Source organism: Otolemur garnettii, unplaced genomic scaffold, assembly GCF_000181295.1.
Source record: "Otolemur garnettii isolate 467f Iridium unplaced genomic scaffold, OtoGar3 scaffold00013, whole genome shotgun sequence".
NCBI lineage: Eukaryota > Metazoa > Chordata > Mammalia > Primates > Galagidae > Otolemur > Otolemur garnettii.
Window position 1 is genome coordinate 23511424 of NW_003852408.1, and position 18215 is coordinate 23529638.

At 43.8% G+C, this 18215-nt stretch overlaps 1 protein-coding gene across 2 annotated transcripts; it reads left to right on the forward strand.

Annotated features, from left to right (window-relative positions):
• The first annotated feature begins 3920 nt into the window (after nt 1–3920).
• METTL21A (methyltransferase like 21A) lies at nt 3921–15840 on the forward strand. Of its 2 annotated transcripts, none has more exons than XM_003784995.3 (4): nt 3921–3998; nt 4881–5056; nt 6713–6824; nt 15269–15840. In XM_003784995.3, the coding sequence occupies exons 2-4, from the start codon at nt 4910–4912 to the stop codon at nt 15664–15666; spliced, it is 657 nt and encodes a 218-aa protein (XP_003785043.1). In that variant the 5' UTR covers nt 3921–3998; nt 4881–4909; the 3' UTR covers nt 15667–15840. The 2 variants fall into 2 exon arrangements, with proteins under 2 accessions (XP_003785043.1, XP_023366217.1); XM_023510449.1 differs by lacking the exon at nt 3921–3998 and adding an exon at nt 4027–4108.
• The last annotated feature ends 2375 nt before the right edge of the window (nt 15841–18215 follow it).

The window sequence follows — 18215 nt, forward strand, 5'->3', positions numbered from 1 at the left end:
AGGAGACTGATGTCTTTCAAACACGGATGTTCATCTATTAGGATCAGGTTGTCTACAAATAGGGCAGAAGTTAGCTGTTACCAATCCATGTAGGAAGAATTATTTTTGTCCGCATAACTTGTTAAAAACAAACAAAGAAATCCTATTCATTGAGACTCTGGTTGCATGGCACTCAGGCACTCAAGCCAGCTTAAACAAGAAAGAGACATTTATTATCAGATTACACTGGTGTCCCTTGGGACCCGAGAGCCCCAGAACTACAGAGTCCTCAGGAAGGCTAGTGGCTCTGCCCTAAGCTTCTGCGAGCATCTGCTCTCTGTAGACTGGCTTCTCCATCTATGTGGCAAATTGAAGATGGCCTCACACAGGCATAACTTTGTATCTCCTTTGTTGGAGAGATCAACCCTCCCTCCACCCCAATGTATTAGGTTTGTTTCTCTTCTGCAGGGGAGGGGGAGGCAGCTCCACTAGGCTTAAGCTAATTAAGGAGGGAAGGAGGGAATTTAACAGCTCAAATAACCAAAAATCCCAGGCCAGCTGGATCCAGGTGGTTGAACAATGTCCAGAGGAGACAAAACCTGCACTGGCTGCATTCTCTGCTGGTTTTGTGCTTCACATTCCCTTCCTTTCCCAACAGGCTGGTTCTTTGAGAGTCCTAACATGTCTCAGGATACGGGCTCCAGTTAAGCCCACCGTGGGTCACATGCTTACTGCAAAACCCCCCACGGCCAGGTGGAAGGAACATGCTCATTGGCCAGGCCCGGGGACATGTGCCTGGCTGCAGAGCTAGGGCTGAGGTTAGACTGTAGAGATCATGACCTACTGCAAACACAGAATAGTAACACCAGATGCTATAGAAAGTTAACTGCTGGGTACAACTCATTTCAGCCTCAGGTTATCTTTTCTGTGTACAAATTTAATCATCACATTTTTCCTGTTTTATAGATGGGGATGTGTCAATTGTGTCACAGTTTAATACATTTCACCATAGCCCTCATAGCTAATAAACTGCAGAGCTGAGAGTTGACCTAGGGTGTGGACCTCAGCAGTGGGAACTGCCACTGGGAAAATGAGAAGTAATAGATGGGTGGAAATAACTAACAGATGTTTAATAGCCCCTCGGAATTCTCTGAATTCTCTTTCCTTTTCCTGGGAAAGGCAGCTGGTGGGCATCAGGATGAAGCTATACCAAGGTTGTACCAAGGTGGCTGCTTCTACTGTGATCTCGTACACGGGCTAGTTCCAGAAAGCAGAAGGGACAAAGCATAAGTGTCCTTCTACCAGTATTCTCTGGTAAGGAGTTATAAGATTGGGGAAAGGCAATTTCAGGTATGCAGATAAAAGTAACAAGCTATCAACCAAAGACCTCTGTGGGTACTTGTTTTCTACCCCACCCTAAATTCTGCTGCCCACAGGGCTGAGTAGGTAGGTATAAGAGGCCAGCAATTGGAAGAGACACAAGGAGTTCCCTGAGCTGGAGATGCCTGGGCACGTTCTCCTTTTAGTTGTAAGGGTGGTGTCCAGTCCACCTTCTTATAAGAAAAAAAGCACAATTTTATAAATTATTATGTTACGAATAAACTGCATTTTACAGTTATTCAAATAATGCAGACAGTAAATCTACCTTATTGCATATATACCCCCAGAGAGACCGTCAGTGGAAGCAATTATCAGAATCACATTTTAATAAAGGTGCTGTGTAATCTTTTTTTTTTTTTGGCCTGGGCTGGGTTTGAACTCGCCACCTCCTGCATATAGGACCAGCACCCTACCCTTTTGAGCCCCAGACGCCACCCATTGCTGTATAATCTTAAGGTGATGCTGACGTGGGGGTGGGAATCATGATGAGGCAGATCACTGAAAAAAGGACCTACTTTTATGCATACCTAAACATTCAGACTTTAAAATGCTACTTTTTTTTTTACACTTTTGAATCTTCATGGCTCATTCATAGCAGTATTCTGTCAGCTTTTGCTAAGTTACACTGTAGCAACCCCAAATCTCAGTAGTTACTTGGTTTCTTTTTTGTTTCACATTATTTCCCAGGTCAGCTGTGGCTCTGCTCCAGCTGAGAACCTGGGGTCAAAGAGCTCCCTAGTCTGGACCTGCAGTTCTGGAGCAGAGGAGAAAGTGATGGCATAGCCAGAAAAGGGACCCATTCCTTGTGCTTCTAATTGGTATGAATTAGAACACTGATAGGCCCAAAGGGCTTTCTTGTCTATTATTGTTGAGATAAAGTAAATGACTTCTTCCTAGATAACCTGTATGTAAATGTAAAGTACTCTATGTTAGTAGAGTTCTTGGAGAGGTTGAGAAAGTTTCATTTTTCGGTCAGGTGTATGAGATGGGTAGAAAAGATGGAGTATAGGGAGCAGGAATGGTGGAGGGGCCAGAATCTCCCTGGCAGGGAGGCTTCTTGGATTGGGAGCCTGGGATGTAGGGAGGTATAGTAATTAGTCAAGGTCATCCCATTTCAAGTGTCCAAGGAAGAATTTATATTTCCAAGTTTTCTCTGACCCCCAAATCCATGCTTTCTTGTGCCCAACGCTGGATCTCTAGGGGAGAGGATCATGCCTGTGATCCTAGTAATCCTAGCATTTTGGGAGACCCGGACAGGAGTTGAAGACCAACCTGAACAAGAGCAAGACTCAGTTTGTTAAAAAAAAAAAAAAAAAAAAAAATTAGCCCAGAGTGGCCTGTGCCTGCAGTCCAGCACTCAGGAGGCTGAAGTGAGAGGATCGCTTGAAGCCAGGAGTTTGAGATTGCTGTGAGCTCCGTTGTGAACACCGTCGACTGTATCTCACGCTACTGCACATTAGCGGGGGAGACAGAACAAGACCCTGCCGCAGTAAAAAAAGAGGGGGAAACAAATAGAGAAAACAAGGACAAGAAAAGGAGGCCCTACAAAAGGAAAAGAAAAAGCAAAGTTGAGGCAGAAGCAGAACAGAGCAGCACAGAAAGTAACAGAGACAGGCGAAAAGGAGAAACTAAAAGAGAAAAAAGGAGAGGGAGAGACGACCAGGAAAGAAAATAAAAGTAAAGCCGCTCACTGGTGGTCTTCAAAGTTCACTTAAGTCACTTTCATAGCCGCAAGCCCCAGCCTTCCCTTGGAAGGTTAGGAACTGTTGAGAGAGGCTGGCGCGCCGCCTGCGGGTCGGGAGAGGCCAGGGACGGAGTGGTTAAGGCTTCTCCCGACCAGCTCCGGCCTCTCGCGGCAGCTGATCTCGGGTGGCGGGCCAGGTGTCGCGAGTTTACTCCAGTTGGTGCTAATGTGCAGCCGGGGCTGACAATCACCGTGATAACAGCAGCGTGGGGTGACAGGGCTTAGCGTCAGGGTCCAGGAAGGAAAAGAAACCTTCCCCAAGAAGAGGATGCCGGCCCTGCGCGGTCACTCCAGCCGTGCGCTCGCCACGAGCCTGCGGCCATGATGCCACGCCGTTGCCACCTGTCATGTCAAGCATGGGTGTACCAAGGCCAGGTGCGCTGTCTGCCCCCGAGGGAGGGAGACGAGGGCACCGGGGTATACGGGAGCCGCCCGGGCAGCCCCCGGAGCTCCAAGCGCACAGCGCCGGCCTCATCGTGCACTCCTTGCATTTTAAAGCCAGGCCCGGGCGCCACGTGCCGGCTCCTGGTTCGCGCGGTAGATAAGGGCTGTGTGATTTTTCACTCGATGGCTACCAAGCAGCCAATTCCGCCGCTTCGGACCCCACTTTGATGACACGGGGACAAATGGATAACCATGCATTCTTCGGAGAGAACTTTCTCCACTCGCTGACTCGCCAGGGCGTAGTTTTAAGTAGAGAGAAGGAGCGAGGCCGGGCCCCGCAGCGCCCTCCGGCCCCGGCCGCCCTCCGACCCCACCCCCGGCGCGCCGGGAGCTCCGGAAGCGCGTGTGCGCCGCCTCTGGGCTGTCTGGCTTTTTAAGGGCCGGGGTTTCCGCAACCAGCCTGGGCGGGGAAAGCGTGGCGCGCGTGCGACGTGGGGCCGCCTCCGGAGCCGTAAGTACTGGCGTGGCGGCGCCTCGGTCCCCAGAATCTCCCGGCCCAGCCACGGAGGCGATCGCGGCGCGCCTTTGGCCTTCCGCAGGGAGACTGCCGGCACTCTCGGGGTACAGCGGGCGCCCCGCGCGGCCTGGAGGGCCTGACGGGCCTGAAGGGCCTGGTGGCCGTCCCCCCAGTCTCCCACTCCCACGCCCGGCAGGTTGCCGGAGCCCTGGGCCCACCGGAAGGAAAGGCACACCTGTCGACCCTTTGGCGGGGAGGGTGGGGCTCAGTTTTAGGGGTCTGGGGAGGTCTCAGAGCTGAGGACGCCGAGTCCTCCCCGGACCTACCAGTGTCGTTCACCTTCAGTGTCGAGGAGATGGAACACCGTCGACCGTATCTTTGTGGCTGGTATCAAAAGGCAGGATAATCAATATTAATACCTAGTCTAAGTAAAGGTTGGGTTCCATTGTCACTACTGAACGCACCGATGGACCAAAACAAAACAGTAACAAAAGAACCCAAGCCTCTCGGCCGGCTGCTGCTCGGTCCAGGCGGGTCCCAGCAGTTTAGAAAGCGCTACTTTCTCCACTGCCCCGGGGGCCCTCAGCGGCCGCCGCGGCGTTCCCGAGTACGCAGCTCCGAATTCACCGCGTGGTAACGGTGCGGGGTATAGGGCCTCGGAGTCGAAACGCTGTGGGCCTTTTGCCGAGAGACATCCATTGGTACAAATTAAGAGCCAAATTTCACTCCCCATAAGACTCGAGGAAAAGCCATGCAAAAGAAATTAGACAAAGGCTTCCCCCCACTTGTTTCTTTTCTTCTTCGTTTGAACTTGTAAAACAACCTTAAACAAAATTTTCTGGCCAGAACATCACCCAGGATTCTTTTGCCCGACAGGTCTGAGCAGAGGGCTGGATGCAGGTGCCATGGCTCTGGTGCCCTATGAGGAGACCGCGGGAGTGGGGTTGCAGAAATTCCACAAGCCTTTTGCCACCTTCTCCTTTGCAAACCACACGATCCAGATCCGGCAGGACTGGAGGCAACTGGGAGTCGCAGCAGTGGTTTGGGATGCGGTAAGTAGTAAGCCCTTTCAGGTTGGGGGTGGGGAAAACGTCCACATTTGCTTGTAAGACTGGTGTTTATTAAAAAGAAAAAAACGATATAATTCATATACTTGACCTATTTAAACTGCACAATTCCGTGAGGGCTTTAAAAATTCAGTTCACAAAATAGTGCACCTATCACCACCTCAATTTAAAAACCTTTTCATTGCTGCCACTCCCAAACCCCTAACCCTTACCAACACTCCCCTTGTCCCTTCTGCCAACATAGATTGCTTTTAAAGGTGAGTGAATGAAAGCTGAGGAAAGTTAATAACTTCCCAGTCATTATCCCTAGGTAAGAGAAGATGGAAGAACAGCAGGAGCCCCTGACTGCTTTGTATGCTCATTGAGTTATTCTTTTTAAAATACTGCCAGAGAGTATTGTAAAATGACAAAGCCCAAAGTGAAGATCATGTGTTTTAAGTTTTCCATAGTTATCATTGCATAATTATACTTGCTTTTTTATTTCTTTCTGTCCCAGCACTGTTCTGTTTGAGGATAATGACTTGTGCCCTCCGCTTCTGGCGCCACTCCTAGGACTCAGTGGGAGCTCATTTATGTTGAATAAATGATTGACATAAATTGTACAGTTAGACTGTTTTGGCATTGTATTAGAGATGTTAGCAAAACACTTCGGAATGAAAATCTTAACATATTTTAACCTAGCAGTGCCACTTTTACAATCCTGTCCAAGGTAACTTCCTGAGAACTAGCTTCATAACAGTAAAGATGAGTAATAATGAGGAATGGGAAGCCTCCTAAATGCTCACCAACAAGAGAAATTGCCAATTAAAATACATGGCTGTGAAAAATAGATTATCGTAAAAGTAAACATTATACGATTTTTTTTATAGGATCATAAGCAAAAATTCACACATTAGTATCTAAAAACTTTGGCCAAAACTTACCTTCTGATGTTCAAAACATATGGTGAGGTCCCTCTATGGGCAGTGGCCGTCAGTGACGCAGCTCAGGGAACTTTAGGCACTGGGCTGCTTTTTTCCTCTGAAAAAAGGCCGTGCTGACCTAAGCTTGGTTAAGAAACTGGAGTTAGGATGTCCAGCCCTTGGCCCAGGGCTGCATATGGGTTATTGAGGACTTTTTTGCTTATCCTTGGTGGCACATATCAGGAAAATTAATCAATTATTCATGGAATAATAATTTTTTTTTTTTTTTTTTTGCTCATTGGTTTTTGTTTGTGTATTTAATGTGTGGCCTAAGACAACCAGTGTGCGTCAGAGAAGCAAAAAGGTTGGATACTCCTGTGGGACTTTCACAGGAGATCAGAGATTGTTCATGTCAGTTCTGCCAGAACAGTTTTGTTAAGTTTCAAGTGTAACAGTTTTGTAAGTTTTAAGTGCTGTTACAGTAACAAATTAAACATTGTAGATTCAGCAGGACCCCATGTTGTGAGGGCATGTTCCCTGACCACAGCTGTAGGACTTTGGATATGGTGTGTCTGCTTACTCTGGGAGGTTACCATACACAGCAGCTGAGTTCCCGCCTGTGTTGTTAAACTGGGAATTGAACCTTGCAGCGGGAGAGGGGAAGGTGTACTCGTGGTCTCTTCCTGCCAAACTAATGCATTGGTTGACCTAATCATAATCATGCTGTGTTTTGACTCAGGCCATCGTTCTTTCCACGTATCTGGAGATGGGAGGTGTGGAGCTCAGGGGCTGCTCTGCCGTGGAGTTGGGTGCTGGCACGGGGCTGGTGGGCATAGTGGCTGCCCTCCTGGGTGAGTGTGATACATTGGCTTACTGTTTAATGAGCAGAACTTGAGAGGTGCATTTGTTGGTTTCTTAGCACAAAACCCATTGTTGGCTTTGCCTTTACTAGGTTCTTTTCTTTCCCCTGTACTTAATGTGTTATGGGCCAGCTGCTGCTACTCTTCTTAACTCCAGTAAGGCTAACAGGCTGATTCCTCTCCCCCTCTCATCCTGTAATTCATACTGCTCTTGGAGATTGCTTTCCCCTCCTCAATTCCGTGATGCTGATAGTAAGGTGACTTTGATTTCAAAGGGAATAATCTTATCCATGTATGTAGTTTTTTTTTTAATTTTTTTAAATTTTAAGGCGCTTTTGTTTTTAATTTTAGTTTATTTTTCTTACATATACATGTGTATATTAGGTTTCCACTTTTGCCTTCACAGAATTAAAAGGCTAAATTTAATGACAATAATATTTAACATAAGGACTGAGAACAAAAACCTCATAAAGAACGAAAGAAGATAAATACATTCAGAAAAGAAATCAGACAATTGCTGCAATGAAATATTAGGCAGTAGTAATAGTAATAATGCAAAGAAAGTAACATTCCCATTATCAGATAGAAGTATGTCTATTATAGAATAATCGGTTAACTTCTTATTTTGTTTTTTCAACTAATATATTATTAAAAGCAATATGATTATATTAAAAAATATACTTAAAAAATATAGTTAAAAATATAATAATATATTTTTTCTAATTTTACTATCAGGGGTATCCAGACTAAGTAGAATGATTTTGAAGTATTTCTATTTCTGCTTTCTTTTCCATACACTGTTGGATTTAATCCTGGGAGGTAGATAGAGCAGTTTCCTCTATAGCTGAGGAAACTTTGCTGATTTTTCCCCTCTAGGAAGTGTCAGCTCCAGTATAGCTTGTACTGACAGCTTATGTTAAAAACTTGCATTAGCTAGGTGTGGTGGTGGTGGTATACACCTGCAGTCCCAGCTACTTGGGAGGCTGAGGCAAGAGGTTCACGTGAGCCCAGGTTTGAGTCTAGTCTGGGCAGTATAGTAAGACCCCCTCTCAAAAATAAATAAAATAAAAAATTGTATTAACAGTACACAGTTCTAAATTGATATCAAGGTTTATCATTTTACAATTTGGTATATAGACATTAATTTAGGCCTGGAGTATTTTTAAGCTTCATTATTTCTATTCACTGTTGACTTTTTCTACCTGACTTATACAGTTCAAGCTATTCAATGAGAAAGCTAGACCAGCTTCTGAGATTCTGTGTATACTATTCATCACTTCAGTTTTGGAATTCTTGTTAAAGTGAACGTTCTGATTCAGTGGGTCTAGAGTGGGGTCTAAGAACCTCTATTTCTTTTTCTTTCTCAAATTTTTTTTTTAAAGAGGGTTTCATTCTGTCACCCAGGTGGGTGTACAGATCACTGCACAGCTCACTGCAGCCTTAAACTTTTGGACGTGCACAATTTTCCTACCCCAATCTCTAGAGCAGCAGTTCTCAACCTGTGGGTCACGACCCCTTTGGAGTTTGAACCACCCTTTCACAGGGGTTGCCAAAGACTATTCTGCATATCAGATATTTATGTTATGATTCATAACAGTAGCAAAATTATAGTTATGAAGTAGCAACGAAAATAATTTTATGGTTAGGGGTCACCACAACATGAGGAACTGTATTAAAGGGTCGTGGCATTAGGAAGGTTGAGAACCACTGCTCTAGAGCATCTGGGACTACAGATGTGCACCACCACCATGCCTGGCAAATTTTTAAAAAAGTTTTTGTGGATATAAGGTTTGATTATGTTGCCTAGGATGGTCTCAAACTCCTGACCTCAGATGATCCTCCTTCCGCAGCCTCCCAAGTGGGTGGGACTAGACAGGTGTGAGCTGCTGTGCCTGGTGAGAACTTGTCTAACAAGCTCCCAGTGGTGATGGTTCTCGGACCACATTTTGGTAGTCAGGATCTGAGCTTCCAGAGCGTTTTGAATTCATCACATTATGTGCCGGTATTCTAGGACCTGCTAAAGTCCTTCTTTTGTTCTGATTTTCTTTTGGGAACTCTTTTATTTTTTTAATTTTTTTCAAGTCTACTTGACCAGCAGCAATAAGAACTCATTTCTTTTTCAGTAGTCCTTTTTTTACTTAGGCATTACTTTTTAAACTGTGATGGGGAGCATGGGCAGGGATGGTGGTTAAAAGTACAGTAGAACCTTAATGGTTGACCACCTCCCTACATTGACCACCTCCTTAAATTGACCCAACTTGCATAAACTGGGTATGTATAACATGTACTATGGCCTAGTTCCTGATGTTGACCACTAGTTTGTTGCAGTCCTTCGGGTGGTCGACTTACAGAGGTTCTGCTGTAGGTATAAATCTGTTGAGGTTTCCATTTGTTGGCAGCTACAGCACTTAAGTCATTGATGAGGAGGCCTTTGCTGGTATACTGCCTTTTTCTTTCTCAGGCAAGCTTTATATCTTCCCCCCTGTTTGTTAGGTATTCTTTTTAGTTTTCATTTTTCAAGTGAAACTGTCACTCTGGGAGAATCTCACTTTCTGAAGTCCTGATCATTAGAGATCTGGTGTTCTAAACTAGCCCAAGTATTTTCTTTTGATGATAACAACTTCCCTTTCTGCTGATAAGAGAAGAGGTAACTAGAAGGGGGAGTGAGATTTCTGTATCCTTCTGAGAACAAGGGCTCACTGTAAAACTTAACTGGCTGGTGTAGCGACGTGTTAATGTGGTAACATGCACATGTCTAGTTACACTTGGTTTTGATACCTCTTTTAACTCTTACTTGGGCAAGTGGCTTAACCTGTACACTTTGATTGCACCATCTGCACGATGGGGGTAATAATAGTATCGAGAGGGAGGAGGATCGAATGTGAGTGTGTGTAGCACTCTGTTAGCTCATTGACTGACACAAAAGAAATGTTCTGTGAGTGTTGATTGCTGATCTAGAAATCTCTGGGCTTGGGAAAGTTATGAATAAGATATTTAAGTATCATCACAGAAGTGAGAGATTAGTTAGTTGTTGCCACAAAAGACTTGGTTGGTTGTGTGAGTGGGTTAGAGAATAGCACAGTGTTGTTGCGATTGGGAGACGTGTGCTTCACTCTGCTCTCCGAGTCCTTTCCTGCCCCCCCCCCCCAAAGAATGCATAGCCGACACCTTTCTTTCCCTGGAGTGTTTGGAGCATCCCACCTCTGTCCCAGCTTTGCGACATCTGTTGTAGGCTGTTGTTTCATGGGGTCTGTCTCTCCTGGCAGGCTGAGGCTCTTGGAGAACGGGACCAGGGTCATTCTGTGTGTCCGTGGCCCTTATGCAGCACCTGGTACATGCTGGACACTCAGAGAATTCTAGAATAAGAGATGGCAGCCTTTCTGAAGATCGTGAAAATTAATGTTTTTGTTATAAAACTGATTTAACTATTACAAAAAGAAACCTAAAAGCATTGTAAAGAAGGAGAAAAAATGATTCTAATTATGACTCTGCGACGTAATTATAGTTAGCATTTTGGTATATTTCTTCTCTTTTTTCTCCGTCTGTATTTCTAATCATAGTTATAATTCTGGTAATATGTATGTGTGTGTGTATATACATATACACACACATACACAAATGATGTTCTGTTTAACATGTCATTAGCATTTCTCTGCCACTGTTTGATTTTCATACTCATTGTTTGTAATCACTACAAAGTATTAGGCTGGAGAAGTTTCAGTACTGAAACTTGATGGTATAGAAAAGTTAATCTCTTTAAAAAAGAGTCAGGTGTGCTAGCTCATGCCTGTAATTCCAGTGACTCTGGAGGCTGAGGTGGGTGGGAGGATCTCTTGAACCCAGGAGTTTGAGGCTACAGTGGACTATGATTGTGCCACTGTGTTCCAGCCTGGGTGACAGAGGGAGATCCTGTCTCTCTCTTTTTTGGGAGGGGGAGATAGTCTCACTCTGTCTCCCTGGATAGAGTACTATGGAGTCATAGCTCATAGCAACCTCAATCTGTTGGGCTCAAGCAATCCTCTTGCCTCAGCCGTCTGAGTAACTGAGACTACAGGCACCTGCCATGACACCCAACTATTTTTTTTTTAGTAGAGATGGAGTCTTGTTTCTGCTCAGGCTGGTCTTGAACTCCTGAGCTGATGCAGCCCACCTGCCTTGGCCTTCCAGAGTGCTAGGATTATAGGCATGAACCTCTGCACCCGGCCAGAGACCCTGTCTCTTAAAAATAAGTAAAAAATAAAATAGGAACAGAACCAAACAAGTAGTGATTCTGAAGTGTGAGAAAGGGATTGTTACTTTTTTGAAAGTATTTTTGTTTGTTCGTATACTTGGTTGTTTATTCCTGAGTTCAGGAAGCATCTCCCACATGCCTGGTGGATCACTGCAGTAGGGCAGACAGGGGTCTTGAGAGGATTTACATTCTAAATCTGATGGAAGGGAGTGGTAAAGAAAAAAGCCAAAAAAAGTAGGTGATAAGAATTTCCTGTTAAAAGAAGAATCAGCTTTGAGTGTGTTCAGAGCACACTGTGGGGGGAAAATGAAAAACCAGTTGCTAATTCCTGAACAGTTCCTGTGTTCTGAGGGCTGTGCATTTATAATCTCTCATTCGCACAGTGCCCCTGCCTGGCTCAGAATTCTCTTCAAGTGGTGAAATAGGCTGGGTATGGTAGCTCATGACTGTAATCCTAGCCCTTCAGGAGGCTGAGGCAGGAGGATCTGTTGAGTCCAGTAGTTTGAGACCAGCCTGGAAAGATAGCAAGACCCTGTCCATTCAAAACGTAAAAATACTAGCCAGGCTTGGTGGCACATGCCTATAGTTTCAGCTACCTAGGAGGCTGAGGTAGGACTTTTGCTTGAGCCCAGGAGTTTGAGGTTGTAGTGAGATATGATGATGCAACTGCTCTCTAGAGTGACTGACAGAATGCGACCTTGTCTCAAAAAAAAAGAGAGAAAGAAAAAGAAAAAATGTAGTGAAACGAAGGCTTAATGGAGGGTAATTTACCCAAGGTCACAAAGCTAATGGATAATGGTTAGAATTTGAATCCAGTTGTGAGTCTCAAACCCTGGTTCTTAGTTTGAAAATCTTCCCAGTCTCCATGCCACTTGGGAACTACTTCTTGTGGTTGCTTTTCATTGTTCAGTTACCTGTTGTCAGCCTCAGGCTGAAAATATGTGAGTACAGTGCAAGAAGACATTTTGTATGTGCATTCATACAACTTTTATTATAGTATATTGTTATAATTCTATTATAATTTTTTATTATTAATTGCTTACTATGACTATAAAGTTTACCCTGAGTATACATGTGTATAGGAAAAAACAAAGTATATATAGGGTTTGATATTCTGCATGGTTTCAGCCATTTGCTGGAGGTCTTAGAACGTATCCCCTGTAGATAGAAGGGGATTACTGTATTCACAAAAGAAAAATATCTCATCTTGAACATAGGATTCTGTAAGTTGGGCTGGGATCAGGGAATCTGGATTTTAAGAGCTTCTTTCCATGTGATTTGATGGGCAGCCAAGCCTTGGGATCACTGCCTTAAAATACAATGTGCAGGAGGGCAGTGTGTTTTACTTGTCTGTAAGTCTAGTGCAAATCTCCACTAAACTTTTGACTTGTGTTTTTAACTGAAAGCTGGGTATCTTTACCTGGCTATTTCCCAGTATCTCAACGATGCCTTTTTAAACCCAAACTCGTCTTGAATGCTTTCCAAATGTGTTCTTCCTCCTTTGTTCTGAGTTGGTATCCCTGTCCATGTAGTCACTCTCACCACCTTCTTGACTCCCACTGCTAAACCACCCAGATGATGTAGTCAGTGAAATCTACCAGACAAATGGTCTGTTTCTTCCCTGCAAGTTGCTAGGGAAGGAAAGATGGAAAGGACACTGATGGAATAAATGAGAGACTTAAGGCATCTTCTGCACTCCTGACCCCAGTTAAGCAAGAAACCCCAAACCCCAAACAGAACATGGAGAAAGCTATAAGGTTCAGGAATGGACATCTGGGGGATAAAACTTGAGTAAATAGTAAGGAGCGAGCTCTGAAAGCCAGGAGTGAGCGGCTTGTTTGTGGGCAGGCTGGGTATGGATGGGAGATGGCTTGTGGAGGGTGTCTGGGGACCACTGTGGCGTCCTCCTCACTGCTTTCCTTGGTTTTCACCTTGCTCCACTGCCAGAGATTCTGTAAAAGCCTAAGTCACACCATTCATACATTCCCTCAGTAGTTTCCAGTGGATTCCAGTGGCTTCCTCAGGAAAAGCCAAAGTGTTTTCTAAACATGGTCTACATGACCTGTGGGGTCCTGGATGACCAGCCTCCCTTCCCACGGCGTCTCTGACCTCATCTTCTGCAACTTTGTTCCTTGCTTGCTCTATTCCAGCCACTCCAGCTTCCCTGCCTGCCCCTCTAGGGCTTTGCACTTGCTCTTTCTGCCAGGAAAGTTCTTCCCCTTGATGTGCATTTGGTTATTCCCTCACTCCCTTCAGGCCTTTACCTGAGTCACCTTCTCAGTGACGAGAGACTGATCTAAGATGTCGTATCCTCCTCCCTTCCTGATGTTTCTTGTTTTTTCCTGCTTCATTCTTTTCATTAGTAAGTGTCACTAACATAACTGGACAGTCTGTTCTTTAAAAGACATCTTATTGCTAGTCTCTTCCCTTGGATGTAAGCTGTATGAGAGTAGAGATTTTTGTCCCATGACTGATGGTAGCTAGTGGTATTTGTAGAATTGACGGATGTTATGGGGGATGGTCAGCTGGCATTAGGATCCTGTTCACACTTCAGGGATACCTAAGTGTGTTAAAAGTAGCCTCCTAAATACCTGGAACAGACAGAGAAGGCCTATATCTTTTAAAGAGCTGTTAAAATGAAGACCAAGGTAATATGTCAAAGGCTAGATCACTCCAGCATTGCCAGCGGAGTGTTCTGTGGATTAAGAAGTCCAGACACAAAGTTCTAAGTCAAACTAGGAAAAGGCTGTCTCTAATTTTTGTCATCAGAAGAAATGAAAACCCTGATCTGCTCATCAGGCAAGACACTGTCACAAGGAACGGTCAAAGTGGTAGGTGCAGGCTTGTAGAATCTAACAACTTAGCCATTTTCATCAGCACCACACATTAGGACTGCACATGTCAAATGGAGTCGCATACTGGCTTAGTGTTACATGTGAAGATAAACACTGAGAGTGAGCTGCCGCTGAGGTGGTGCCAGAGCAGCTGGACTGGCCTCCTGGGGGGACACCTGTGGAGATTACCAGCTGAAGGAGGATGCAGGTGAGAAATAATTTCATGAAAGAGTGAAATGTAATTTTAAATTCAGAGCTTCTGGGACCAAACAAAACAGGATTACACTTAGGATATTGTTCCCACCACATAGAGGAGGCTTATCAGACCTTGCTGTGTGTGGTTGCCTTAAGGGTAACTTAAGGATAACTACAGTTCAGTCTTCTCTCATCCACGTTGGTTCAAAAAATTAAGTCTTTGTGTTCATCATTACACAAGAAACAGATTTCTAAAAATTTGCCTCATTAATTTTCTACACTGCATGTAGAAGCTTAGCACTTAACATCATCGATCTAGCATTTTCACTTACATTACTTTAATACAATTCAGTAATTTATAAGTTTACAATTTTTCAGTGATTATATGTGTATTACATAAACATAGGGTGGTGGCTTCATAACAACATGAGGAGAGGTGGACTGGATTTCTTAATAGCCTGTTTATCTCTTAACTGATCCTTTTTAAAACTTTAGCCCTACAAAACAGCCTTTTTCTGTTTTTACGTATCTTGTTATTTTTGTAGTAATAGTCTGCTCCCCGAGTTTTCATTCTTTTGAAAGTTCCATTTTACAGTTCCATTTTACCCTAAGGCAGCAGTTCTCAACCTGTGGGTCACAACTCTTTTGGGGGTCAAATGACCCTTTCACAGGGGTTGCCTAAGACCATCCCACGTATCAGATATTTACATTACGATTCATAACAGTAGCAAAATTATAGTTATGAAGTAGCAACGAAAATAATTTTATGGTTGGAGGTCACCTGAGGAACTGTATTGAAGGGTCGCAGCATTAGGAAGGTTGAGAACCACTGCCCTAAGGCCTACTGATTGAAGATCCTGACCTAATGAATGAAGTATGGGCGAGTTCTGCTTGCAGAATTCAGAAGCATCAGCTTCTGTCACTTTCTAACTGCAGTGGAGAGGCACAACTTCAGACAGCAGGTTTGTGAAAGCGGCAAATCAGAGGTTCACTGAACCCACAGACGGTGCTGAAGGAGGCAGTAGTTATTGCTTGGTTACAGCTGTCCATGAGGGTGACACTCTGAATTGTCAGGTGGAATATGTCAAGACACCCGACGTTTGACTTGATCCCCTCTCTGCCTGTTAAGAGTTGTACTGATGTGCACATTACTTTTTCTTTGTCCCACACTGTAGGTGCTCATGTGACTATCACGGATCGAAAAGTAGCATTAGAATTTCTTAAATCAAATGTTCAAGCCAACTTACCTCCTCACATCCAAACCAAAGCTGTTGTTAAGGAGCTGACTTGGGGACAAAATTTGGGGAGTTTTTCACCTGGAGAATTTGACCTGATACTTGGAGCTGATATCATATATTTAGAAGAAACATTCACAGATCTTCTTCAAACACTGGAACATCTCTGTAGTGATCACTCTGTGATCCTTTTAGCTTGCCGAATTCGCTATGAACGGGATAACAACTTCTTAGTGATGTTGGCGAGGCACTTTACTGTGAATAAGGTTCATTATGATCCCGAAAAAGATGTACATATCTACAAAGCACAGAAGAGAAACCAGAGGGAGGACTTATAATTGGCTGTAACTTGTACAAATGCTGTTTTGGGGTGTGTCCAATTAAGGTCTTAAATTGGGACTGTAACCATATTTAATGAAATGGCTTATTGTATAAAAAGTCTAACCAGAGGTTCTCAGGGGACAAAGTACATGTACAGTTTAAAAACAAAGCAGTGCTCTATCCTACTGTTGAAATTCAACATTAAAGAAACGTATGAAATTTTGGTTTAAGCTGTTTTTGTGTACCATGCTATTCCCTCTGGATAAAAACAGTTTTCACCGATGATGTGAAGGGATGATAAAAATCTTGTTTTGGTGAGGCTAAATCATGCAAACTATTTTAAGCATATTCTGACATGTGTAATGTTTAGCTCAGTTTTCTAATTTTCCGGATGTAAAAGATGATTGAACATGCATTCCCTGAGCTGTTGGTCCTATTGAATTCTTTTGCCCCATTTACATCTTAAACACCCTTGGTTGTTTGAGTAGGATGAGTTTTCCAAGGTCTTATATCAAGCTCTTTTGCTTAATTTCAGGTTTAGGTATATAAACAAGAAAATAAGTAAAAATGAAATTTTAGTTACCGTTGAAAAGCCCCTAAAAAATACACTGGAATAAGTTATCTTCAACTCAGAAGCTGTGGTTTCCCCTTCAGCTTTATTCTTTCTTAGATGTTGTCACTGTGTATTTTTTTCTTAGGCTTTCCCTGCCTCTTTGTAATGTGTGGGATGACAAAAAGTTTTTATTCAGGGTGGCACCTGTGGCTTACAAGAGTAGGACACTGGCCCCATATACCGGAGGTAGCGGGTTCAAACTGCCAAAAATTGCAAAAAAAAAAAAAGGTATTTATTTATTTTTGAGACAGAGTCTCACTTTGTTGCCCTTGGTAAAGTGCTGTGGCATCATAGCTCACAGCAACCTCAAACTCTTGAGCTCAAGCAATTCTCTTACCTCAGCCTTCCGAGTAGGTGGGACTACAGGTACCTGCCAAAATGCCCAGCTATTTTTAGAGATGAGATCTCGCTCTGGCCCAGGCTGATCTTGAACTGGTAAGCTCAAGCTTGGCTTCCCAGAGTGCTAGGTGTGAGCCACTGTGTTGGGCCTTCAAAAAAAAAAAGTTTTAAATCTCCTCTTCTCCTGAGAGTGCTGCTCCCCAAGTATAGGCTCCTGCTGTGCTGTGCTCGCTCATTCGGGGTGAGAATTCCCCAGTAGACCATGAGCCCAGTGAGAGGGCTTCTGCCTCTTTTGCTGTTTGCTTCCTGGTATCTGGCATACCATAACCAAATAAGAAAAAAGGGACATTTAGAGTGTATTGACCTTAGTGTTAAATGATTGCTACATTGTCTTTGGTAGACTTTTAGAATGAAGTTACACAATTTTTTTTTTCTTTCAGGTTAAATGGCTATTTGTGTTCCTCAGTGTCGTATTCAGAATGTTCACATAAATATATATTTTCAAAGCACTTTTTAAAAAACCGGAAGTGACTTAAATTAAGAGCTCCAAGGTATATTGTTTCAGGCATGTGTTACTACTCATCCGTTTATTAAGCCAGAAACACTTTAGGTAACTTTAAGTTCATAAATAACTGAGGTATACAGAAGCCTAGCTGGGATGGGACAGAATGTGCTCCAAGTGAGAAGGGGACAGCATAGTTTGATGCCTCTGGTAGAGCACTTGTGCTCCACTGTAATTAAGATTTCTTCTCAAAAATTTGAATGTGTCATCTTAGCACTCTGAGAGGCCTAGGCAGGCAGATTGTTTGAGCTCAGGAGTTTGACACCAGACTGAGGGAGACCAAGACCCCATCTCTACTAAAAAAAGAAAAACTACTGGGCATCACAGCGCCAGCTGTTTGGGAGACTGAGGCAAAGAGGATCACTTGAACCCAGAAGTTTGAGGTTGCTGTGAGCTATGATGATGCCAATGCACTCTATCCAAGGTGACAGAGTGTGGGACTCTGTCAAAAAAAAAAATTAAATATGACATTTTAGATCTGGCTGTCACTGGTTTGGTCCCCAAATTCTAATGATGTGCTAGAATCAAGTGGTTGCCTAGGAGGTCAATCCAAGCTTCCAGGTCAGACTCTTGTAGGCCTCAGTTACCCACACACGGCTCAGGAGGGCTGACTAACCTGCGGGTGGGGAAAACCTGCTTCAAAGAGGAAACACCATTCTAGCATAAATTGTTCTTAATTTTACTCCAGAAATTGTTTTCATTCTGAAGATGGTTGAGGCCAAGAAGATGTCCTCAGAGTGGCTTCCTCAGAGAGTTTATCCCCATCTGGCCACTTGCTTTGTATCACATTTCTAACAGCTGCCACATTTCTTCAGTGGCCGATGTGAAATCATTTAGTTCATGGTTAAGTAAGGTTTGCTGTTGTAGGAACTGGATCCTTTCTTCTGTCTGTAACTCCTCCCTCTACTTTTTGGCTGTTTTGTTAAAAAACTTCAGCTTGCCTTGGAAAGTTTCTAACAGCAGCACAGAGTCTGATGTGTGACCTGTCGTGGATTCTTGCCGTGTTGCCAGGTCTCATTGCCTAAAGCCTTTGCTCGCCCAAATCCCCAAAC

Bases quoted from the DNA above. Each gene is read 5' to 3' on its own strand.
- METTL21A (XM_003784995.3), top strand. From the start codon at position 4,910: ATGGCTCTGGTGCCCTATGAGGAGACCGCGGGAGTGGGGTTGCAGAAA. The intron at 5,057-6,712 runs GTAAGTAGTAAG...GTTTTGACTCAG, and splicing joins CAGCAGTGGTTTGGGATGCG to GCCATCGTTCTTTCCACGTA. The intron at 6,825-15,268 runs GTGAGTGTGATA...CCCACACTGTAG, and splicing joins CATAGTGGCTGCCCTCCTGG to GTGCTCATGTGACTATCACG.